A 25,962-nucleotide genomic window follows, 5' to 3' on the forward strand; every position below is an offset into this window, starting at 1 on the left:
AATAAAATATTAAAAACACAGATTACTAGAAAAACAGTTGGGCACTTTCATTAAAAGCAATCAGTTGCCAAAAGTCTGTTGGAATAAGAAGGTATCACCTGCTGACAGAAAGAAAACAAGGGAGCTGGTGTCATTTCTCGGGGGGGGGGGGGTTTCCATTATATCTTTATAATGAAAATACTTGATTAAAAAACCTAAACAAATCTCAACTATATTCTTCCAAATATGAGGCACATTAATTAAAAGAGCTGATTTTTTATTTGCACAAATGTTTAAATTTTACAATGTTGTACAAGAGGTAGACTGAGAGAACACTTATTTTAAAAACCAATTTGGAGTTTCAAAATCAGTGACATCATGAGGGAGGCTTAAGAATTGGCAGAGTCTGTTTCTGCTTATACTTCCAACTACATTTGAAATACAAGTTATTAGTTCTTCAGTTGTATGAAACATTTGTGTAAGTACATTATATCATAAGGGAACCTACCCAACCCAACACATTAAATTGGGAGTACACATTTAACTGGAATTGGTCATGATACGAAACAATGAACTTCTGAAATCTATAATTCTAAGTAATGCAATAATAACTCAGTAAGAGCTGGTAGACAAATTTATATACTTGTTCAGCTACATTTATAAATTAAGCAGTACAATACAAACATGGTTTATGGGTGCCAGCAGCTGTGGCTATGGAGCAGCACAAATTTGTAAAGACATATTGCAAAATTTTCAATGAGTTATTTATGCTGCTCAAACTAATGATTTAAATATGCATATTAATTCCTGATTTAATTCTTTAAAGACAAATTGGCACTAAAACTGTTGTAATATTTTGAATGTCAATGTGCTCTCAATTCTGTGAAAATATGGCTACCAAAATGCAGATTATTAAAAGGGAAGAAATGTGCTACAAAGAATGTTCTCTTATTCTTTTAAGTTTCCTGTTCCATGTGTCTCCTTGCATTAGCAAAACTAGATATTTAGAGAGTAATTTTAGAATATTCCTAAGAATAAAGGAGACTTTGACACTGTCCTACTATTTAAAAACTATTGACATTTAAAAATAAACATAATTATAAGGTATGCAAAAAACCCACAACCCTATACAATGCAAAAATACAATTTAAATATAAAAAGTATTAAACAGAAATACAAATAAGCCATCATAACAATTGTATTTGAAGAGGGTCTCTGTGCTATGAAGACACTTTGGCTTCTTTATCTGGTGGGGGATATTCTTCTACTTCAGCATTAAACATCAGTTCTGCAAGAAAAGACAAAACAGTAGGGAACATTAAAATACAGTTGAAAACATACAATTTTCGTCAGCATCAAACTCTGAATGCCCCTTACGTATCTTAGCATTTGCTCCAAATCTCTAGCCTACAGGCCTAATTAGGGCCAGCAAAGGTCATTGTGATTTTTACCCCAAACCAGACTGACCCACCCCACACCGTGACATCAGGTATGGGGCAGGTAAATAAACAGGTGCAACGTAATAAACGGGAGCTTAAAGTGTGCTTCTGATTGATCACTGGCATGAGGGCTCACAACAGCGATCAGATGATCGGCACCAACAGCAACCCCCTTTTGAAGTTGCCCATTTGTAGGCATGGTTTGGATTCAAACCACCTGCAAACAGATTTGAATCCAAGCTGTGCTTGCAAATGGATAAAGTGGGGATTGCTGTCAGCACCAATCCATGCTGTCTTTTGAAGCTGGATTCTAAAGTTAAAAATCTGTTTAAAATGTATAATTTATTGTTGGAGTGGCATACAAAGGATGAACAAGTTAAATCAGTGATGATAGATTGGGCAAGAGATGTAGGACACAACATAATGTTTGAGGATTGGGAAAGATTGTGCAAGAAAGGGGTTAAGTTCACCGCATGTACAATGTTAAAGGAAAACATAATGAAAGTGATGTATAGGTGGTATCTGACCCGTTAAATTAGCAAAGATTTATCATACCTGTGATAATCTATGTTGGAAATGGAAAGAAAAAGAAGGTATCTTCTATCATATGTGGTGGACCTGCCCCGAGGTGAAAGACTTCTGGGAGAAGATTTATAATGAATTGAAAAAAAATGTTGAAATACACATTTATTAAGAAACCAGAGGCCTTTCTTCTTGGAATAACAGGTTTAGAATTGCCCAAGAAAGATGTCAAATTATTTTTGTATGCCACAACTGCTGCTCGAATTTTATTAGCTAAGAATTGGAAAACACAAGAAATACCAACAGTGGAAGATTGGCAGATGAAGATGATGGAATTTTCGGAGCTAGCCAACCTGACTGGAAGAGTCCGTGATCAGAAGGAGGAGGATTACCAGGAAGAATGGACGAAATTTAAAGATTATTTAGTTAAATATGTTAAGTTAAATTAATTGGAAAAGCTTGCAAATACCAGATAGGCTTAGGATTTAAATATGTAACGTGATAAATTAATATGTTGAAATTTAGATTGGGAAAGAAAGAAAGATGTTAAGTGACTAAGTTAATTGTATGAGAATATAGGTTTTGGAAAACCGTTAAAAAGATATACACTGAAATTCAACCAAGGGGATACGAGGAAGTCGCTTAACAGTGTTAATAAGATTAGTTTTAATAAGGCTAGGATTTATGTTTGTTTGTTTATTTGTTTGTGTGTTTAAAAATTTGTGGAAAACTAATAACAATTTGTGGGGGGGGGGATGAAGTTGCCACCTGATGTAAAGTAACTGACCAATACCTCAATTGAAGTGGCCTGCAGGGAGGTCAAGATCAGAACCCCTGATCTAATATGGTACTCTCAATGTGGTACTGTACAATGTTCCAGCTGTTTCTTTTCCAACCACCCTGCTCTCTCTTCTTTCCCCCAAACCATCACAATAATCTTTCCATTTTCCCTGCGTTCGGCTACCTCCAAACTGCAGTTGTTCCTTTCCTTGGAGTTTGCAGTCTACAGTACTACCCTGAATTTCCCTGGATCTTAAACAGGTCTGGGAAAGAAAGGGCAATTTGCCCAAGAAGAAATCTACGGTGGAGATTTTGCACAGTTTATGAATCGCAATGGAGCATCCCTGTCTTTTACCTTCACTGTGATCTAACTGGGGCCGGTAGGATAAGAAGAGCCAGGAGATCCCAACGAGAAGAGCTATCACAAGATTCACCACAATCCAGGGCTGAAGAATTTGTTCCTCTGCACCCGAGGTCCTGGGGGGGCGGGGGGAGAGACAAGTACTTATGGCGAAACTACATTTGACAGCATCGGTTCTGCTTGCTTAAATGTAATGTGGAAATGCCCTTTGAGCAAAAAGGTGAGTTATAAATCTATAGAAATCAAATTGGTTTGCATTCTATCTTTAAGCACCTACAGTACTTACCTATCGAGTGACAGGTATTATATAAATTAGGTGAAGTGTTAAATGCTACAAAATAGGTGTTGCTCAGAGACAAATTAGACATGAAGGCAGCAGTTCCATGAACAGAGAAAGGAGGGTGAGGGGGTACAATGGAGACCGGAAAAGGGGATCCCCTGTGCCCACTACATTTCTCCTTGCAGCCCCTTTCCCCAAGCCTTTTTATCCACTGACATCACTTCCAGTATCCTGGAGCTCAGCTGAGGAGTGCTCAGTAAGAGAAGTTTGCAAATGGAAGCTGTGGGTAACAGAAGGGCTCTGTATTCCTCAACCACATTTTACTGCTAAAATTGGATCCCGCCTCCCACTTTCTCCTACAGCAAGCTCAAAACTTATGTGAATTTATTAATAATAATAATAATAATAATAATAAATTTTATTTATATCCCGCCCTCCCCAGCCGAAGCCGGGCTCAGGGCGGCTAACAACACTAAAACAGTACAACATTATAAAACATTATAAAAATGAATTAAAATCAAAATTGATGGCAACCATAAACTAAAGTTTTGTAAAGATTGCCAAAGGAGGGAGTCAGGCTGCGCCCTGACCAAAGGCCAGGTGGAACAGCTCTGTCTTGCAGGCCCTGCGAAAAGATGTCAAGTCCTGCAGGGCCCTTGTGTCTTGTGACAGAGCGTTCCACCAGGTTGGAGCCGCAGCCAAAAAAGCCCTGGCTCTAGTTGAGGCCAGCCTAACCTCTCTGTGGCTTGGGACCTTCAAGGTGTTTTTATTTGAAGATCGTAAGTTCCTCTGTGGGGCATACCAGGAGAGGCGGTCCCGTAGGTACGAGGGCCCTAGGCCGTATAGGGCTTTGAAGGTTAAAACCAGCACCTTAAACCTGATCCTGTACTCCACCGGGAGCCAGTGCAGCTGGTATAGCACCGGATGAATGTGATCTCTAAGCGAAGACCCCGTAAGGAGTCTCGCTGCGGCATTTTGCACCCGCTGGAGTTTCTGGGTCAGTCTCAAGGGCAGCCCCACATAGAGCGAGTTACAATAATCCAGTCTGGAGGTGACCGTCGCGTGGATCACAGTGGCTAGGTCAGGGCGAGAGAGGTAAGGAGCCAACTGCTTAGCTTGGCGGAGATGAAAGAATGCCGCCTTTGTTATAGCTGCAATCTGCGCCTCCATGGAGAGGGAGGTATCGAAGATTACACCCAAACTCTTAACGGACGGTGCTGGCACTAACTGCACCCCCGCAAGAGATGGGAGTTGCCCCCTCAGCCCCATGTCGTCCCGTCCCAGCCAGAGGACCTCTGTCTTCGAAGGATTTAACTTCAACCGGCTCCCACGTAACCATCCAGCCACAGCCTCCAAGCATCTGATCAGTGTGTCTGGGGCCGAGTCCGGGTGGCCGTCCATCAACAGATAGAGTTGGGTGTCATCAGCATACTTCTTCTTCTTTTTCTTCTTCTTCTTCTTATTATTATTATTACCCCCACCCATCGGGCTGGGTTGCCCCAGCCACTCTGGGTGGCTTCCAACACAATTTGATTAAATGTGTGTACTGCCATTCGTCTGAAGATCACAGGACAATTCACAACATAAAAACTTGTGCACATTCAGCTTTACGTGTGTGACAAGGGTGGGGGGCAGGGTTCTGGGGAAAATGACTTTAGCAATCCTACCCACCACTGAATCCTAAATGTTACCCCCTACGTAAGTTGCGGGCTTACTGTATTACATATGGAACCAATTCTATCATGTCTAGTCTGCCTTGCTGATGGCTTAGTCTTCTAGTACTTCGGCAATCCATCTCTAGGCCACCATGGTTCACCGGCCAAAATTAATTAGGAAACATTTACTATGGGGAAACATTGACCACCATGTTGGCGTTAATACTGTACTAAAAGTCCTTGTTAATAGTCACATGTTTCTGGCAATCTAGAAGAGGGTTGCAAGATCTACTCACTGACCCCTCGCTACAACCTGGAATACAGCTGCTGCATCAACTTTTGTCCTGGTGTTGGACAGAGATTTAAGCTGGTTCCAATTTAGAATTATATTATCACAAGCTTATCTATCACCTGATTATTAACCATAATTTGGGTTTCGACAGGTGTAAACCGTTGGGATCTTACACAAGAATTTTTTTTATAAATCTAGAGGATTGACATCTGCACAAACCCTTCAGGCTATACAAACTATGAAGCTTTCATGTGTTTCAATAAATGAGCAAACAGAGTCACAGAAGCAACATTATGGGGGGATTCAACAATTAACTACCAGATTCACAACTTTTGGTGCAGCAATGCATTGTCTAACACCTTCATTTCCTAGTAAAATAACCAGCAGAGCAAATCAACTGATTGCATATTATATCACATGCCATATTATGAAGATTTTTGTGCTGCTCGATACAAAAGTCAAAGTAGTTGATCTTTTAGAAGAAAAAAACCCACAATTCCTACCAGAGGCTACCATTCTCCGAAGGTGGTGTGTACAGGTGAATTCTGTCACTCGTCATTTGCTGGCTCAGAGACAAGATGAGAGCAGCAAAGTACACTGAGAAAAATGAATGAAATAAGTAACACTTGCTGTTTTTTCAAAGCCATATTATTGTGAAATTCACCACTGTCTTCAAAGTCCTGCATTTATTATGTAGGTCTCCCTCTTCAGCATCACAAAAACCAGTCATATTTCCTGTCTGCTATCCACCCACCAAGGACGGACACACACACACACACACACAGAAACACACACTGCATTCAGATCAAGGAAATGAATTGTTTCAAGAGGAATTCACCACCCTAATTTACTGACTTTTATAGAAAACACAACAGTATTTCTCTCTCTCATATATCTCACTTTTCTGTGGAAATCTACTCAAATATTTCAAAACAAAGGACATGAAGGAAATCCTGCTTAAAGTCAGTAATGATGTTGTAACAAAGACACATACCACTAGTAGTTTTGCAAGGCAAATGGTGACGTCTTACTTACTGAAAGAGGCAATTGCTGCTGGGTCCAAGGTAAGAAATCCTCGTACAGCTACTGATGCTTTAGCCAAGTCAATCCTGGATATGAAATGGGTTTGTTTAAAACTAGCACAACGTGACATCAAGCGAATCAATGCCGTGTATTTTACTCTGATACACAGCAATCCAGTCCCCAAGGAAGTCAAAGACAAAACTCCATTGATTTAAAAGGAACAGGGTTGCACCCTTAGGTCCCAATCTTAGGGACTGTTGTTCCAGTTAAGAAGTGGCATACCATATTTTTCGCTCTATAGGACGCACTTTTTCCTCTCCAAAAATTAAGGGGAAATGTGTGTGCGTCCTATGGAGCGAATGCAAGCTACTTGGCTTCAGCGATAGCAACGCGAAGCCTCCGAAGCGCAGAGGGAGCGCTCCCTCCATGCTCCGGAGGCTTCGCGTTGCTTTCGTTGAAGCCTGGAGAGCGAGAGGGGTCGGTGCGCACCGACCCCTCTCGCTCTCCAGGCTTCAGGGATAGCCGCCTGAAGCCTTTGGAGCGCAGCGCGAGTTCCCGCTGCGCTCCGGAGGCTTCAGGTACCTTTCTCTGAAGCCAGGAGAGTCTTGCTCTCCCGGCTTCAGCAAAAGGAACCCGAAGCCTCCAGAGCGCAGCGGGAACTCGCGCTGCACTCTGAAGGCTTCAGGGATAGCCGGAGGCTTCGGGTTCCTTTTGCTGAAGCCGGGAGAACAAGACTCTCCTGGCTTCAGCAGAGAGGGAGAGCTGCGCAGCGCCCCTTCAGCCAAGCGGGAGGAGAAATGGAAGGGGCTCCGTTTCTCCTGCCGCTTTGCTGAAGGGACGCTGAGCAGAGAGGGGGAGAATTTTTTTTCTTGTTCTCCCCCTCTAAAACAAGGTGTGTCCTATGGTCGGGTGCGTCCTATAGAGCAAAAATTACTTCATCAGTGCATAGCCATACTCTAGCCAGAAGTTAGGCTATCACTGTCCAGACAGGGGCACAGCCAGGCCACCAACTAAAGGTGATGGTGGACAAGAATTGCCGCAAGGGTAGAGAAATGCATGAAAATTGTACCTGTCAAAAGCCGAAACCGTGCTAATTGTAAGCAGAAGGTAAAGGAGACACTGAGCAGGATAAGCCAACGTCTTGTATTGCTGCAGCAAGTTGGAGACAGTCGACAGCTGGTTTCCTGCCAGAACATAAATCACTATGATGTTCCAGACAGCATAGCCAGCAAGGAAGCCGTGAGTAAATAGTCCAATCACCCTAGATGAATGAAAGCACAATAAAATAAAAGTTTAAGCCCACACAAATACCAAGAGTTAAAACAGTTAGGGTCTAACAGGTTTGAAAAGGGGGAAATTGCCTTTTATTACTTTCTAAAGTATGCATCTTTTCTCAACTTGGTTTAACAATGCAGTCAAACCACAAAAACACCAGCTTTTGCTCCTAAGTTTTAAGTTTCTTAATATATTTTTATAGCAACAACCCAAAATAAAAGTTTGTAGTTAATCATCATCACGTGTGACAATTGGTCTAGTTGGAATGGTAAGCAATAATTTATTGGTAGAGACCAATACTGCTTAATGCTCCTACAGTTCACTGAAGGAATTCACACGAAGTGTACAAACGGACTGTTGTGTATAGCTAGACCCACTGTGCAGAATATCCATCTCTATTTCGCTGTTTGTATACTTAGCACTCATATTGCCTCAAGCTTGAATCATTCTCTGATACACCATTGAAAAGATCCCCTACTTTGGGAAATTCTCTGAAGTCACATTAGTTGGTGTTACCTTGTATATATTGTATGCCACTTGACTCTGAATGAAGATACAATTTAGTAGCTATATAAAGTGTTGTATCAAATTATCAGCCTGTCGTGTTGCTTTTAGGTTGCCATACTTTAAACGACAGCCAAGTGAGACAAATCTCATACCTAAAACCACGATGGACGGAGAGTGCCACATCCTTAGTTGTCCAAGAAGCCTTCATCTCCATGAATACATCAAAGTTTTCAGTGGTTTTAATTAAATCTTTGCGGTCAGCTGCCTGGAAACGCCCTTTGGAGAGAAAGTGAAGTTTAAGTAATTGTAAAGGTAATCACTTCTAGTGCTACATTTTTTCATCAATTCACAGTAGTGTTGCCGTGTTTTTTCCTTAACTTCTTTCCTTACTATACCAAGGTGTAATCTTTTGCTCACTTACTTGAATGTAAATCCATTGCACTAACTAAACACACACACAGTGGCACTGAAAGGCTTTTTAAACCTTTTATGTTTTGTTTACAGTGGTACCTCAGGTTATATACTCTTCAGGTTACAGACTCCGCTAACCCAGAAATAGTACCTCGGGTTAAGAACTTTGCTTCAGGATGAGAACAGAAATTGTGCTCTGGCGGTATGGCAGCAGCGGGAAGCCCCATTAGCTAAAGTGGTACCTCAGGTTAAGAACAGTTTCAGGTTAAGAACGGACCTCCAGAATGAATTAAGTTCTTAACCCGAGGTACCACTGTATTCCCGTTTTTCCCCATCAACAATAACCGTGAAGGTTGCAAGGAGCTAAACTGAGAAGGGGAAAGCTTGAAAAATGATGAAGTAAAAAGGGTTTGCCTGTCAGTCTTTTGTTTCTGCTGGGTTGTAGCGAATGGTTTTGTTCCAAGAAAGGAAGGGATTATCTGTTATTTGCAGAACAGTCTTTGATCTAGTGGAGATCCTTGCTAATGGAAATAGGAGGGAAAGCCATTCTTGCATGTTCCTCCTGCAGCAATCCATGCCACTTCTTACATTGTGCTGAAGGGACCCAGAACATTCTGGAGTATATTTTCAAGGTGCATAGGAGGAAAAATGGTGAAAACAAACTCTCATTTCCTCTTCTGGATCGAAGAGTGGATTCGACCTGCTTAAAAAGGTAAAGGTGGACGCGGGTGGCGCTGTGGGTTAAACCAGAGCCTAGGACTTGCTGATCAGAAGGTCGGCGGTTCAAATCCCCGCGACGGGGTGAGCTCCCATTGCTCGGTCCCTGCTCCTGCCAACCTAGCAGTTGAAAAGCACCTTAAAGTGCAAGTAGATAAATAGGTACCGCTCCGGCGGGAAGGTAAACGGCATTTCTGTGCGCTGCTCTGGTTCGCCAGAAGCGGCTTAGTGATGCTGGCCACATGACCCGGAAGCTGTACGCTGGCTCCCTTGGCCAATAAAGCGAGATGAGTCGTCACGACTGGACCTAATGGTCAGGGGTCCCTTTACCTTTACCTAAAGGACGCCTGACAGTTAAGTCCAGTTGTGAACGACTCTGGGGTGCTCATCTTGCTTTACTGGCCGAGAGAGCTGACGTTTGTCCGCAGACAGTTTTTCCGGATCATGTGGCCAGCATGACTAAGCTGCTTCTGGCGAACCAGAACAGTGCAAAGAAACGCTGTTTACCTTCCCGCTGGAGTGGTACCTATTTATCTACTTGCACTTTAACGTGCTTTCAAACTGCTAGGTTGGCAGGAGCAGGGACCGAGCAACGGGAGCTCACCCTGTCACGGGGATTCGAACCACCGACCTTCTGATCAGCAAGCCCTAGGCTCTGTGATTTAGATCACAGCACCACCCGCGTCGACCTGCTTACAGTAATCTAATTAAATTGCTTGAGTAGCCATGGGTTATTCAAATTTTACAAACAAACTCTACTCAAGTTCGAAACAAGCCAAGTTCGTATCATAGATTACAAAGCTGTTTTATTAAACTAGCCAGAGTTTGCTTTAACCAGGATCCCTGGTTAAGCCAAGAATTGTGGAAATGGAAAGGAATTGTGGCAGCTCTCCTCCTTCCAGCTGTGCAGGAGGAGGAAGGGTATGTGAACCCAGCACCCTGCTTGGGGTTATTGAGTCTCACTCGTTTATTTTCGCTTTTTGCAAAGAGCTTGAGGGGAACCAGACTGAACTGCTTGCTCCTGAAGTACTGCCCCGCTTAACTGAAAGCCACATTCAGATGATCACATTTCAGCTTAATAAGCCAAGATTTGATCCAGCTTTTTGGGCACACACATTACCCCTTCTCTCCTCCCTTCATGTGAGGAACAAACCAGGGAATTTACCATTGGCCATAGTTTCCCATTTTGTCAGAACCAAGAACACGCCAGGACATTAAGCCAACTTCAGACTATGCATGGATATCCTTTCGCAAAATATTTAACCGCGGTGTCCTATAGCTAATGGAAGATTTCCTGGTTGGTTTGCTTGCTCTGCCAAAATTCTTGTTAATATCTCTGCTTATTAAGCCAAGATTTAATCACCCAAACACGGCCTAAGAGTGTGATCTCTCCTGCAATGAAAATGATCTAAAATTCATCATAAAAACATAGTTGGAAGCTGCTGAAGCCACTGCTTCTGCCAGGTTGCAAGATCAAATGAGCATAACACAAAATATCCTATCTTCAGCAAAAAGCATGCATTAGAAAGCGTAGCTTCTGATTTAAAAACAACTATGTGTTATTGAAATACTAAGACTTACTTTTTTTGTATTAAGATTTTTATTAAAGTTTTTTTCATATTACAGTAAGATATAAAAAACAAAAGTAAATAAAAATGTTTTAATGTAAATAAAAAAGTAATTAAAAAAACTGCGTAAGACTTACGATTTTTTTCAACGAACACCTTGCTAATAGGCTGGCTAACACCAACTGGAACAGAAAACACAGAAAAAACAGGATGCTGCTCTGAGCTTTTTACTTGCTCTTCTTCAATTATATCTTCTTCCTCCACACCCAATTCATTGGCACTTTCTGCTGGTCGAGTTTTCCTATAATTAAAAAGAAGAGAAAGAAAAATATGACAATTCTCCTTTTAGGCTAGTGACTATGGCAGCAATCCTAAACTCATTTATCCGGGAGTAAGCCGTATTGAATTCAATGGGGTATGTACAGGATTGCCCTGCAAGGTCACATCAACACCACATGTTTATTGATATTATTATCAACCATCATGGGATCTATGATCTGCATGGAAGGCCCTGTTAGTGGTGCCACCTGGGCCCCGTTGGGAGGAAGTGTGGGGCAAAAATTTAATAAGCAACTATAATAGTATTTGAAGTGACGTGATCAGCATCAGGGCTAGCATCTGATCTGAAGCATTGGCCCTTTGACATCTCTGATCGGAAGCTTTTGGTGTCCAGCGTATCATCATCATCAACATTTGTTAAATTTTTACACTGCCCTATACCCACAGGTCTCTCAGGGCACAATATACAAACACAAAATACATAATAAAACAAGAACAAACCCAGTAACACCCGAGTGTAGTGGTGATCTGCTACGTTAGCACACAGAAAATACCAACTTTCCTTATTTCAGCTTGTCCATTTTTCTCTACAGGTAAGACTTGTTCTGGGTTATTTGTGCCATTATCAGTTGATGGTGAAGGGCTATCTAATTCTCAGCTTAGTCAGTTCCTTGCAATTGCATGACCTGTTTTATGTTTTGCTAGGCCATAGTCTAAAGAGGTTGTTCAGCAGCGGAGGGGTAGAAAGTAAGTCAGACTGGAAGCTCTCACTTTACTCTTTTCCGTTGTTTACGAGTCACTGTTTCCTCAGCCGGTGGAGGGTCCACGCCATTTCCGTTCTGTTCCATGAAAGATGTCTCGGATTCTGAAGATTTAAAACAAAAAACACCACAATCTGTATTGCAGGCCGCCATAACTTGATGCCCAGAGAAGGGCAAGACAAGAGTATTTAAAACATCAAAATTTGATTATCTGCTTCCTTTACTCCAAAGAGCTCAGTGTAATGTACACTGTTCTCATCTGCCCCCATTTCCTTCTCACAATAACCTTGTAAGAAAGCTTAGGCTGAGAGAGATTTTCATGGCTGGGTCTTCCCGGTCCACATCTAACACACTAATCACTACATCACATTCTCTCTCTAGATACAAATACTGTAAAAACAATTTATAATCCAATGCTAAAATAAAGTCATATTTACTTGATGTGTGCTTCATGATAAGATTCCCACTTTAGTACCATTTTGTGTTACCAGAGTCAAAAGCGCAATAGGCACTCCCAGTATACCTGAAGAAGCGTCTCCACCCCCATCGTTCAGCCCGGACACTGAGGTCCAGCTCCAAGGGCCTTCTGGCGGTTCCCTCTCTGCAAGAAGAGAGGTTACAGGGAACCAGGCAGAGGGCCTTCTCAGTAGTGGCACCCACCCTGTGGAATGCCCTCCCATCAGATGTACCCGACTCTTCCTCCAAGAAACTCAGAGCTGCATTTGAGCATCTCTGTTGGGAAACTGTGTACATGCAGCTACTCACACAGAGTCAGTTAAGGTTTGGCAGACCTCCAGAAGGCAATCTGAAGGCGTAAGTCTGCCTGGTGATAACAGAGACATGGAGACCGCTCCCTGATTGGTCAAGCTCACTCAAAGGAGCGATAATTAATGGTCTACTAACTGGAATGTGTTAGTTCAGAGTTTGGAGTTCGTGTCAGTGTAGGAGTTGTGAGTCGTGTCAAAGAGAGCTAGCATAAGATCCGTGTTTTGTTCCTGTAAATAGTCCACTGTATATAATAAACACCTAACTACAAGTTCCTGGTTCCTGCTTTGTCTATCCTGTCTGCAGCCAAGTCGCCGATTGCTTCTGTGGATTCTGCGTGTACTCCACTAAGTCTGGCTAAGGTCCTGCAACTAGTCGGAAAGTTGTGAAACACCAAATTGGTTTTGCCAATAATCTCCACAGCCCCAAGACTGAAAAATGCTCAAAGCCATCCAAGCAAGCATTATGACTGAGTTGGGATTTCAACTTGGGATTTTCTATGACCAGCCACAGAACTTATATTCTCTGCCGGTTCCCCTACCCCACCTGCCATTCTCTCCTTCTGTCTTTTTCAGTTCTATTAGCATCTTTTTTTAAAAAAATAATCATACGCATCAAGGACATTTTACACTACTACAGAAATCTTAAGGAGATGGCAGTTCTCTGCATACCTGTAGGCACCTTCTTTTTCTTCCGTTTCCTCTGAGGTGGTACATCCTGGGCTTCAGATGTCAGGGGCTCACTGCCTTCAGATGGCGGGCGGACAGCTTCTTGAACAACACCATCTAAAAAGCAGGATCAAACAGTGACGTCAATCAACACCTTCTACACTTCCTTGATCTTCTTGTATTGACTGTAAGCATTTATCTTCTACCTATTGCATAATTATCTAAACAGTTCATGGGAACACTTACCACTTGACTGGGTTTTTAACAGGTGCATGCAGACTTAAATATGTCCATAATATTTTCTTAGGCTTACACATTAGATCAGGGTTTCCCAAACTTGGGTCTCCAGCCATTTTTGGACTACAGTTCCCGTTATGGTTCTGGTCAGTCAAGAGTTAGCACTCCAGAAGCGTTCTGATTCACTGGGTGCATTGCCCATGGGACCCAGGCATTTTCCTTTGATCTGTGCTCTGCGGGGGCTGAGCTCTCTCTGGAGAGCAGTCTCTCTGAGAATGTGAGCAAGGTAGTTTCGTTTTTGTTAGAGACAGAAAGCTGCAAGCATGCAGCTAGATTCTGTAGGTTTTTCTTTTCTGTTTGCTATGATTCTAAATAAAGAGTGTTAGAATAGAAGCACTGGTGTCGAGCTGAGTTATTGAGGACACCACGTCGACACAGACAAGCCATTTTACGCTGCGTGTGAACTCTGCTATTATCCGGCAACTGAGAAGAGTGGCAGTGTGCAAGTGGAAGCATGTGGGTGCCACTGGAGTTTGTCAGAGTAGCAATAAATCAAATTTATTGCAGGGCCGTTGCAGCAGACTCGGTGGGTCAAAGGATTTACTGTTATTCTAAAGCAGCAATGCTGCAGCAAGCAAAGGCTCTAACAGCTCAGACAGCTGCTAGTGGCTGCAAAGCCAGACAGGATGTGTGTGACTGCTGCCATGGAAACAAAGGGGCAGTCCATCCTTATTGAGCACAGGATATGAGCTCAGTGTGTGTCATATGACCTGTACAGGATGTACATGGGTGGAGTTTGGAGTTTCTCTCTGTTTGTTGAAGAGAGCAGACATCTTTTACTGTATGACTGCTATAGACAGGAATAAAAGCAATGTAGATACATTTCTGTCTGAGTCTCATTCCCCTCCCTGGGGATATGCAGGGAGGAGGAGAAGGAGGAGAAGCAGTTGGTGTGTTTTCCTCACAGCCTGAGGAAAATCGCCGGAACGGACCTCGTGTGTTTTCCTGCCGGGAGTCGCCGGAGGGAGGTCAAAGGAATTCAGCCGGTGCCTGCAGATAGGCACATACCTCTGACCGAGCCTGAATTCCAACAAACTTCAACAGTTCCCATCATCACTGACCACTGGTACTGCTAGCTAGGGATGGTGGGAGTTGTAGTCCCAAAACAGCGGGAGACCCACGTTTGGGAAACCCTGCATTAGAGCTGGTAAGGGGGACTGAAGAAATTGATGTCTTGTGAATGGGTTTAAGGAAGTAAAAGGGTGCATTGCAACTCTGGTGTGTGACTCCTTCTAGAGTTGCCTGAGTTGAAATCCTAACAATAGGCAGGATGAGATTTGTGAGACTGGCAGAGGAAAATAGTTTTCACAGGCGAGATTTTCACCCCAAACCAAGGGGGGCATAACTCTATATTGCAGTGCAGCTACCTGTAACAGCCCAATGGATCTTTCTCCATTGCAAAAGTGCCCTTTGGAGAGGATACATTGCAGCACAGGGTGGGGGAAGAAGGAAAGAGCATAGCATTTTCCCTGCCAGCCATTTGCAGCGTAATGTTTGATTATATTCTTGAGAGGGAAAATGATTATGTACCAATTTAAAAATGAAGCCAGTCGGAAGCACGTTTGATGGAAAGTCCACGAAGCCACTCTGAAGTGGTTATTTTACAAACATAATGTGCATTCTCATTTTATATTTTTCTGTTGTGAACCGCCCTGGGATCTTTAGCCGAAGGATGGTATACAAATTTAATTAATAATAATAATAATAATGTGAATAAATTTTAAATCAGCATTTAGCTCTGGTCCGAGTAAAGTAATTTGTATGTTTGGAATATTGTAACGCTCCATATAATCTGTAAAATTATTGTCCAGCCCTATGTATTTCTACTCAGAAGAGTTTAACAGTGCTTATGAACACAGATCACAAAGACAGCTAACTTTTGCTCTTCGGCCACACTACACTAGATTAGTTTCTATAATGAATTTCAAAACCAGCACAATACGGCAATTAAAAAGGCATCTTTTTAAAAGGATTAGTCTTATTGTTCAACGTATGAACAATGAGTGAGGAAAAAAAGACTCAAAAGCAGACGCAGTATGACTCACTGTCTAGTTCCAAGTGACCGAGATGCTCTGAAAGGACAAAAATAAGAGAAAGTGGGGGCGGGGGGGGGGGGAGAACCCAGTTATTTCACGACTCTGCCAGGATATACTGTTCTACACAAAAATTAGAAGATTACAGGTAATCTAGGTCAGTAGATATTAGACAGATTCCAAGTGGTACCTCAGGTTACATATGCTTCAGGTTACAGACTCTGCTAACCCAGAAATAGTACCTCGGGTTAAGAACTTTGCTTCAGGATGAGAACAGAAATCGTGCTCCGGCAGCACGGCGGCAGCGAGAGGCCCCATTAGCTAAAGTGGTCTTCAGGTTAAGAACAGTTTCAGCTTAAGAACAGACCTCCGGAACGAATTAAGTACAGTAGTGCCCCGCAAGACGAATGCCTCGCAAGACAAAAAACTCGCTAGACGAAAGGTTTTTTCGCCCGCGATTTGCCTCGCAAGACGAATTCCCCTATGGGCTTGCTTCGCAAAACGAAAACGTCTCGCGACTTTGTTTCCTTTGTGTAAAAACCGTTAAAACCAAGGGTGCTTAGCTTGAGCAGCTGCAGTTGCGACTTGACTTCGAGGAGCAACTGTTAGCACGTGGTTTGGTAGCCTTTTCTCAGACTTTGCTCACTTTTGAAGATTTTCCAAAACTTTTCCAGAACTTCTCTTTCATCCATTTGGTAAGTTAAACTTTTAAAACTTTTTTGGGGGGTTTAGGATTTTGGGTTGGGGTGTTTGGGATTCAAGGACTTGGTGTTGGGAAGGGGTTTGCGATAATCTGGGGGCTTGTGGGCCTTTTTTGGGAATTTTTATGATTTTCTGTGACCACTGGGCCAGGTTGTTTTTTTTAAAAAAAATTTCTGAGTTTGAATTTCTGAGTGCTGGCCATGTTGTTATTTTTTGAAATTTTTTTTGTCTGGGTGGGGAAGCAGTTGGGGAGGGGTTTGCAGCAGTTGGGGAGGGGTTTGCAATTTCTGTGTTGTGGGTGGGTTGGTGCGTGTCTGTGGGAGCAGTTGAGGTTTTTGAAGACATTGGTGATTTTTGAAGCTTTTCCTAAACTTATTTTGCAGCCATTTGAGGTTTCTGAGGACTTCGGTGGTTGATTGTTGAAGCTTTTCCAGAACTTCTCTTTCATCCATTTGGTAAGCTAAACTTTTAAAACTTTTTTGGGGGTTTTTGGATTTTGGATTTGGGGTTGGGGTGCTTGGGATTCAAGGCCTTGGTTCTGGGTTTTAATTTCTGTGTGGTGGGTGGCTGGCTGCTTTTGTATTTTTTGGGTTTGAAGCACATCACTGATTTTTTTTTCTGTTTCTGAGTTTACGAAGGTAGGAGCTGTGCTGCCATGGGACCCAAGAAGACTGCTGCTGCGGTGGCCGGCGAGAGGAAGAAGGAGAAGGTGACGCTGGAAATGAAGAAGGAGATCATCTGGAAGCACGACGGCGGAATGCGTGTGACGGACATCGCCAGGGAGTACGGCAGGAACCCATCGACCATCGGGACCATCCTGAAGATGAGGGAGAAGATCCTGGCGACTGATGCAGCCAAGGGAGTCACCAGGATCGTGAAGAACCGCCCAGCTGTCCTGGAGGAGGTCGAGAAGTTGCTGCTCATCTGGATAGAAGAGAAGCAGCGTGCAGGGGACACAGTGTCTGAGGCCGTCATTTGTGAGAAGGCCAAGGCCTTGCACGCTGACCTCATCCGGGAACAGCCAGGAACCTCAGCCGAGCCAGAAGTCTTCAAGGCTAGCAGAGGTTGGTTTGACCGGTTCAAGACAAGATCTGGCATCCACAGTGTGGTCAGGCATGGAGAGGCTGCCAGTTCTGATGTTCCTGCGGCTGAAGACTTTGCAGCGGAGTTCCTGGAGGTTGTGACGACGGAGGGCTACGTTCTGCAGGCAGAGGCTGCGCAGGAGCAGGCCTCACTGGAAGAGGAGGAAGCAACTGAGGAACGGCTGTCCTCCGAAAGACTGAGGGACATTTGCCAGAAGTGGAAGGAGGTGCAGACTTTTGCAGATCTACACCACCATGAGAAGCACGTGGCACATGACGCTGGGAACTTTTATGATACGAGGGTCATGTCGTCTTTCAGGGAGCTGCTGAAAAGGCGGATAAAGCAGCAGACTATGGACAGGTTCTTGACCAAGAAGCAAAGAGTGGAAGAGGAGCCTTCTTCGAGTGGTCCCCCAGAGTCTTAGAAAATGTACTGTACACTTTGTTGATTTTTAAATGTTTTTCTGTCATGTTTATAAAGTTAATTTATTTTCCCTTCAATTTTTGAACTGCTCTTTACAGTATGTGTGACTTTAAAGAGCAGTTAATAAACTGTTGTTGTACCAAATTTGGCTTTGTTTGGACTTTTTTTGACCATAGGAACGCATTAATTGATTTTCAATGCATTCCTATGGGATTTCGTGCTTCGCAAGACGAAAAATTCGCTAGACGACAAAAATTGCGGAACGAATTAATTTCGTCTTGCGGGGCACCACTGTACTTAACCCGAGGTACCACTGTAGTGGACGCGGGTGGCGCTGTGCGTTAAACCACAGAGCCTAGGACTTGCAGATCAGAAGGTCGGCAGTTCGAATCCCCACGACAGGGTGAGCTCCCGTTGCTCAGTCCCAGCTCCTGCCAACCTAGCAGTTTGAAAGCACGTCAAAGTGCAAGTAGATAAATAGGTACCGCTCCGGCAGGAAGGTAAAAGGCGTTTCCGTGCGCTGCTCTGCTTCGCCAGAAGCGGATTAGTCATGCTGGCCACATGACCAGGAAGCTGTACGCCAGCTCCCTCGGCCAATAAAGCGAGATGAGCGTCGCAACCCCAGAGTCGGCCACGACTGGACCTAATGGTCAGTGGTCCCTTTACCTTTACCAGTACCACAGTCACACAAGAGGTACTGTACCTCACAAGCTCTCAGCTGGAAATGTAACAGCCAGAACTGGTGAGATCTAGAACAGATCTGGATATAGCACTCTTTACCCTATATTCATTTACAGATAGGTAGCCGTGTTGGTCTGCCATAGTCAAAACAAAAAATTCCTTCCAGTAGCACCTTAAAGACCAACTAAGTTAGTTCTAGGTATGAGCTTTCGTGTGCATGCACACTTCTTCAGATACACTGAAACAGAAGTCACCAGACCCTTCTATATAGTGAGAAGGTGGGGAGGGGTATTACTCAGAAGGGTGGTGGGAATGGGTGATTGGCAGATAGCTGTGATGAGCCTGTTGACGACTCTTAACGACTGCAATAGGTCTTACAGGAAAAAGCAAGGGGTGAGAAGGTGAAAAATGGCTTTATCATGTATAATGAGATAAGAATCCAATGTCTTTGTTCAGACCAGGTTTCTCCATGGTTTTAAGTTTGGTAATAAGTTGCAATTCAGCAGCAACTATATTCATATTATCCTTGTTATAAAAGGCTTGTAAGTCCCCAAGACCTGACTGCTTCCAGCTGGGCGATTCTAGCTTGCTCAGCAGGTGACATGATGCTGGAATTTTCTGTCAAGAACACCAAGGCCTGGTTTGCACTTAACACCAAGCCAAACTGTGCCTTAGCATGAACATACAAGTGTGCTGATGCATATACAGTGGTACCTTGGGTTAAGAATTTAATTTGTTCTGGAGGTCCGTTCTTAACCTGAAACTGTTCTTAACCCGAAGCACCACTAATGGGGCCTCCTGCTGCTGCTGCACTGCCAGAGCACGAGTTCTGTTCTCCTCCTGAAGCAACGTTCTTAACCCGAGGTACTATTTCTGGATTAGCGGATTACCTGAAGCGTCTGTAACCTGAAGCGTCTGTAATCCGAGGTACCACTGTATAGAAAAGCTCATGGTTTGTTTTGATTCAGAACAAAACAAACCACAATCCTGGGTTTACGTACAACGATAAGCCAAATCATAGTTTAAATCCTGGTAGCACAGCAGGAACATGGGAAGAGCAAAGCACAAACAATTTTCTAAATATGCGCCAGCATGTTTGCTTGTTCAGGTTCAGCATTACTTGTGAACCGAGCCAAAGTCCATTGTTTAACCAAGACTGAAGACTGCATCACACTCTCGGACGAAGACAGATTATTTTAGCTAGTCTAGGTTGCAATTGGTAAAATTAACCTGGTCTGTGAGGAGATACATGTTTGTTTTCACTGTGGAAGTAACTGGTTTAATTTAAAGATAATTCGGTTAGTACCATGTGCACTTCCTGCATACAAAAAGGCTAAATAAGTTGTGAAGCACACACACACACACACACACACACACACACAAATGAGTATAGAAAGAATTCAATAACTGCACAAATAGAGTTGACTTGATGCATTACCTGAATCTGTAACTGCATTCAAAGACCATGATTTGCTCTGGAATGACTCCCCTCGGCTGCTTTTACACATACTTGCTTAACTGCATCAATAAACCTGGAGCTGCTTCTATCCATTGAATGGTGTCTGGCTGTATTTGTTTTTATTTATTTGCTATTACAGTATTTACACTCCACCCTTCCACCCAAAGGAGCCCAGGGTAACAGATAGTAGATTCTTCAAGGTAGATACTGTAGATTCCGGCATATAAGACGACTTTTTAACCCCGGAAAAGAGGTTAAAAAGTCGGGGGTCGTCTTATATGTCGGGAGAAAGCTGCCCGGCATGGAGCCCGCCCACTGCTGCAGCCCAGTGTATTAGGCGACTGGATTTATAAAACAAATCCCCAAATTGCAGCTGCCAATTTGGGGGGTCGTCTAATACGCCCAGTCGCCTAATACTCTGGAATCTATGGTAATTCATGAAGATGGGAGTTCCTACTAAATTTGCAGAGCTCAGATTAGCATAATCCAAGCTAGCTAGTCATGCATAAATTATGCTGCCTGTGAAACTGTATGCGCTGCAATGGCCAGTAGTCTATACGCTGTTCATCTAAAATCCACTGTACTGTTCTCAATCAAAACAGCCTCTTACCTAGTGAGCTTTTCCCCTTGGCCTTTTTCTTTTTTTGGCGACCAAGAGGAATTTCATCTGGAGTAAACAAAACAAAACAAAACAAAAAACCAAATAATTTGTTAGATATCTGAGACAAGGTACAATAATAGTTATACCTAGCATTTGTATAACATCATTTTGGGCGTTCAAAGGGGTTCAGATGCATTATCTAGCTGTAAACCTTAAAGGTAAAGGTAAAGGTAAAGGGACCCCTGACCATTAGGTCCAGTCGTGGCAGACTCTGGGGTTGCGGCGCTCATCTCGCTTTATTGGCTGAGGGAGCCGGCATACAGCTTCCAGGTCATGTGGCCAGCAGGACTAAGCCGCTTCTGGCAAACTAGAGCAGCTCACGGAAATGCCGTTTACCTTCCCGCTGGAGCAGTGCCTATTTATCCACTTGCACTGGCGTGCTTTCAAACTGCTAGGTGGGCAGGAGCTGGGACCGAACAACGGGAGCTCACCCCGTCGCGGGGATTCGAACCGCCAACCTTCTGATCGGCAAGCCCTAGGCTCTGTGGTTTAATCCACAGCACCACCCGCGCCCCTGCTGTAAACCTTATAACCATCCTAAAGATCATTTGGGCTAGAACATCCTACCCGTTTTTCTATGTTCTACTCCAGGTGATTCTTTTCTTAAAAAAAGACAAAAACCTGCAACCATTTTAATTACTCAACAGTTACTATAATTTCTGCATCAGTCTTAAATTACTGTCCCACTGAACTCAGCATTAACACTATAGCAGCATCTGTGATTATTCCAGCACAGAATTCTGCACCCTCCAACCAGATGACAGAAGGCAATAGTTTTTTGGTTTTTTTAAATCTAAGCAAAACCTATTCAACTTATAACCACAGAACATTTACACAAGAAAGAGTTTTGTGCAAATAATCTAGCTGTTTAATAATAAATTAACTCACCTTGGTTTCCACTTCACAGCAAAGCAAGAAGTTAGGAAGAAATATAAAAGAAAGAGAACTATTAACTTAACTTCAGAACAGATGGCAATCCAAAGCTGTTTAAATTCTTCCACCTAACAGGTATGGCTGTAACATTTAGACAGCAAGAAGCTCATGGGCCTTTGGACAAGGGGGATTTCTAGCTTTCCTTGAGAGTTTTAATTTTTACAATCCCATTTCCCCAGCAGTTAATCATTTAATCTTACCTTGGCACTGGTGGGAGAACCCGCGGCGGACACTGAAATAAAAACATAAATATATTTATATGAAAAACAGCTGCTCTCTTCACACATATCCAGCACAATGTAACCGATGAAGCAATATGTGATAGCTACAGCCAGGCCATCACACATTTACTAAGATGCAAGCATACATCATCGCTTTTAAAATCACTGCCTAGAAGTTTACTACTGTTGTTTATTAATTTCAATCTTGTCTTTCTACCACAAGAAACAACAAGGCACTTTATAGAATAATCGATACAAAATACAAAATACAGAAGAAGCCAAAACTTAATACATAAATGAAACAGCAGTTAAGACACAATTTCTGAGCTGGAGCAAAAGTTACAGTAAATTCACAGCTGTAAACAGATTTACTCCAACACACATCTATCTGGTGGGTCTTAACCCCAAGTAAGAGTGTCTAGGACATAAGTATCAATATACTAGAATACCCCACCTAGCCCCCTAAAATAATTTTCACTGCCTTTCTGTACTAGATGCCATATCTAATCCAAATATGTACCATGTTTCGAAATACAATACAAATTATTATTTTTTACCAGGTTATAACGGAAGTTCAGTCTGTATAACTGATAATCTCAGTGACACAGCTTAAGAATCAGATCTCTTATTACATTAACTGAAGCAAAGGAAAAACAAGTTTTTTTAAAAAAAATCAGATAAAGTCTTTATCTCAATAAATAGCTGAAGAATAACAACTCAAAATAAAACTCACCACTTGCTTCTTCCCCATGTCATTTAAAGTGAGATTTCATGCAGCAGACACAAAACAATCTCCTACACCAACAATGACCTGTGTTAATACTGTACTAAAAATATCCAACATCCAGGATTAGCTGGATGTGAACCATTGCCCCACATGACTGAGGGCACGACAATGATTTCATTAAAGTTGTTTTGTTGCTGATGCCAAATAGCAACTTATTATTTCAAATTTAACAACTTGATCCCATCTCTATAAGCAACGTTCCGCAACGCTAATCTCAGCATAATTTGTAGGAGTAAAAGTGGCAGAACTGGATTTAGGCCTCTTTTTTTTTTTTTTTTTTTTTTGGCTCCAAGGGCTCTTTAATTCTGACCTGAATTAACGTCATGCTTAGTTTCCGTATTGAAAACCGAAAAACATGACTCATCTGCACTGAATTTACCAGCACAGATTTATAAACAAGCACCTAGATCCTCAAATTACTCCAGCAGTGTAAGTGCAACTGAAACCAAAGGGGCTTACAGTAAGACTATTGGCACGGCTACTAAATGGACTTATAACAGCGTGCAGTGCTCTTAACAGATAGAGGTGGGCATTAAGGTTTCAATTATTCGGTACACCTATTTGGATAGATTGATTTCCTTCTGAGTAAATATGCATAGTATTGGGCTGCAACTGACAAAAGGGGGGGGCATAATATATGGTTGTTGCAAGATGTAGTAAGATAAACTGCAGGATAAATGAGGGTGAAGAAGAGGTGCTTTGAAAATGCGGACAAATTTCCCTCGGCTGTCACTATGCTTTTAAGTACAGTGGCTGTGAAAACAGAAAAAGTGTGTATCACCCGGGCATTACTCTTAATTTTCCAAGAGGTCAAAAGGTATGGAACAATGGCGAGAATCTGGACTCGGGGTGGAGACACACAAATTCAGATCACTTACTCAGCTGTGAAGATCACTGAGTCACCTTAGGCCAGCCACGATCTCTCAGCCTAACCTACCGTATTTTTTGCTCTTATAAGACTCACTTTTTCCCTTCTAAAAAGTAAGGGGAAATGTGTGTGCATCTTATGGAGCGAATGCAGGCTGCGCAGCTATCCCAGAAGCCAGAACAGCAAGAGGGATCGCTGCTTTCACTGCGTAGCGATCCCTCTTGCTGTTCTGGCTTCTGAGATTCAGAATATTTTTTTGTTTTGCTTTCCTCCTCCAAAAACTAGGTGCGTCTTGTGGTCTGGTGCATCTTACAGAGCGAAAAATATGGTATTTTACAGGGTTGTTTGGAGGATAAAAACTAGATAAAACATGCTGACCACCTCAAACCCCCTTTGGAAGAAAAGGTAGGATATATATACGCAACCTAGCTGTTAGACTTATAAACCACTTCACAACCAGAAATGACCAAAGTGGTGTACAAAGGAATAAATAAACCAAAGCTGTTCTAGAGCAGCATCATTGGCCCACTTATGACCACGAAGGCTGGGGAGAAAAACGGAAGGGGAGAATAAAACCACAAAACCGGAAGCCGACATAAAACATACTTGTCAAGAGGCATGCTATCCTGGGGTCTTCTCTGAGTGAGTCTTCCAAGAATCTGGTTTAACAGCAGATTAGGGATACGATATACTAAGGGTGGCGCTGTGGGTTAAGCCACAGAGCCTAGGATTTGCCGATCAGAAGGTTGGCGGTTCGAATCCCTGCGACGGGGTGAGCTCCCGTTGCTCGGTCCCTGCTCCTGCCAACCTAGCAGTTCGAAAGCACGTCAAAGTGCAAGTAGATAAATAGGTACCACTCCGGCGGGAAGGGAAACGGCGTTTCTGTGTGCTGCTCTGGTTCGCCAGAAGCGGCTTAGCCATGCTGGCCACATGACCCGGAAGCAGTACACTGGCTCCCTCAGCCAATAAAGCGAGATGAGTGCCGCAACCCCAGAGTCAGTCACGACTGGACCTAATGGTCAGGGGTCCCTTTACTTTATACTAAGGTTACCAGACATCCCCGTTTCCCAGGGACAGTCCCCGGATTTACAAATCAGTCCCCATACAAAATCTATTGAAGTTGAAAAGTGTTCCTGGATTCACTGAAAAAAATCTGGTACCCTTACAGTGGTACCTCTGGATGTGAACAGGATCCGTTCCGGAGCCCCATTCGCATCCAGAAGCAAACGTAACCCGCGTCCGTGTGTGTCGCAATTTGCCGCTTCTGCGCATGACATTCTTTTGACCATCTGCGAATACAGCGAAACCCGGAAGTAACGCACTCCATTACTTTTAGGTCACCACAGCACACAACCCAAAAATACTTATCCCGATGCTACTTCAACCCAAGGTATGACTGTACATGCATATCATATACAGTGGTACCTCTGGTTACGAACTTAATTCGTTCTGGAGGTCCGTTCTTATCCTGAAACTGTTCTTAACATGAGGCGCCGTTAGTGAAAGCGTGTTTCTTGCTGCATGCGCGCCTCTGGCACGCAATTCCCGCTCGCATCCCGGGGCAAAGTTTGCAACCAGGAGGAACTACTTCCAGGTTAGCGCAGCTCGTAACCCGTCGCAGGCGCAACCAGAAGCGTTCGTATCCAGAGGTATCACTGTATGCACACATGTATGCATTGCAGGGGGTTGGTCTAGATGACCGTCAAGGTCCCTTTCCAACTCTACAATTCTAATTCTATGAACCGCAGCATCAAATGAGGACTTGCACGCATGGGTGTATTGTATTAACATCTCCGCATGCGGCGACAGCTGCTGCCGCCACACCCTCCAAGGAGCCTTTATATCACATTCAGACGTTCACACAGCAAGATGACACGAGCCCTGTCTCAACCTGCAGGTTCCCCATTCCCAAAAATAAAAAAAATAACTATTATTCATGAAAATAACTTCCATTGGGTGGCGGGGCGAGGACGACACAACCGGAGCAACTGTCCCCGGGGGAAGCAATGCAAAACACCACAAATAAGAACGGGTCGATCCCAAAACCGTTACGACGGAGCGCTGTCAAGAGACTAGTCCTCAAGGAACCGGTTTCGGATTGTAAAGTGATTCAGATTGTGTCCTCCTGAGGAAAAAGGCTAGTCTTCCGTTAGAGCCGCCCCCCGCCCCCGCCCTTCATCCTCCTGCAGAGGATGAAGATTCGCTCCAGATTCCGGGGGCTTCGCTCCAGATTCGCTCCAGATTCGGGGCTTAAGCTAGAAGCGCGAAAAGGCTGAGGCACAGCGAGAGGCGGGCGAGAGGCCCTGAGGGCGGGCTTCGCAGGCCCGGCGCTGCCGCTGCCGCCGCGTCCGTCTCCCTCACCGGGCGGGAGGAGGCCTCCATGGCGCGCCGGGCGGGCGGCGTCTGCACAGCGACAGGCCCTGAGGGCCGCGCCCGGTCGCCTAGGCGCTGGGCCGGAGGCGCCGAGGGAAGAGGCGGGATGGCGGAGGAGGAGGAGGAGGAGGGAGCCGTTTCCGGGCGGAGAAAGGGAAG

General features: G+C 43.7%; 1 protein-coding gene across 1 annotated transcript; it reads right to left on the minus strand.

Moving 5' to 3' along the window:
* Positions 1–239: 239 nt before the first annotated feature.
* On the minus strand, positions 240–25,827 carry TMEM237 (transmembrane protein 237). The gene is made up of 14 exons (XM_081850420.1): positions 25,792–25,827; positions 21,755–21,786; positions 21,510–21,520; positions 20,571–20,627; positions 15,625–15,651; positions 13,286–13,399; positions 11,860–11,953; positions 10,947–11,110; positions 8,266–8,389; positions 7,401–7,592; positions 6,344–6,417; positions 5,812–5,905; positions 3,076–3,197; positions 240–1,267 (listed from the first exon to the last, which is right to left on the minus strand). Exons 1-14 carry the CDS (start codon positions 25,810–25,812, stop codon positions 1,200–1,202), a joined length of 1,194 nt encoding a protein of 397 aa, XP_081706546.1. The 5' UTR covers positions 25,813–25,827; the 3' UTR covers positions 240–1,199.
* Between the last annotated feature and the right edge of the window lie 135 nt (positions 25,828–25,962).

Source organism: Podarcis erhardii, assembly GCF_964252035.2.
Source record: "Podarcis erhardii genome assembly, chromosome: 1".
Lineage (NCBI taxonomy): Eukaryota > Metazoa > Chordata > Lepidosauria > Squamata > Lacertidae > Podarcis > Podarcis erhardii.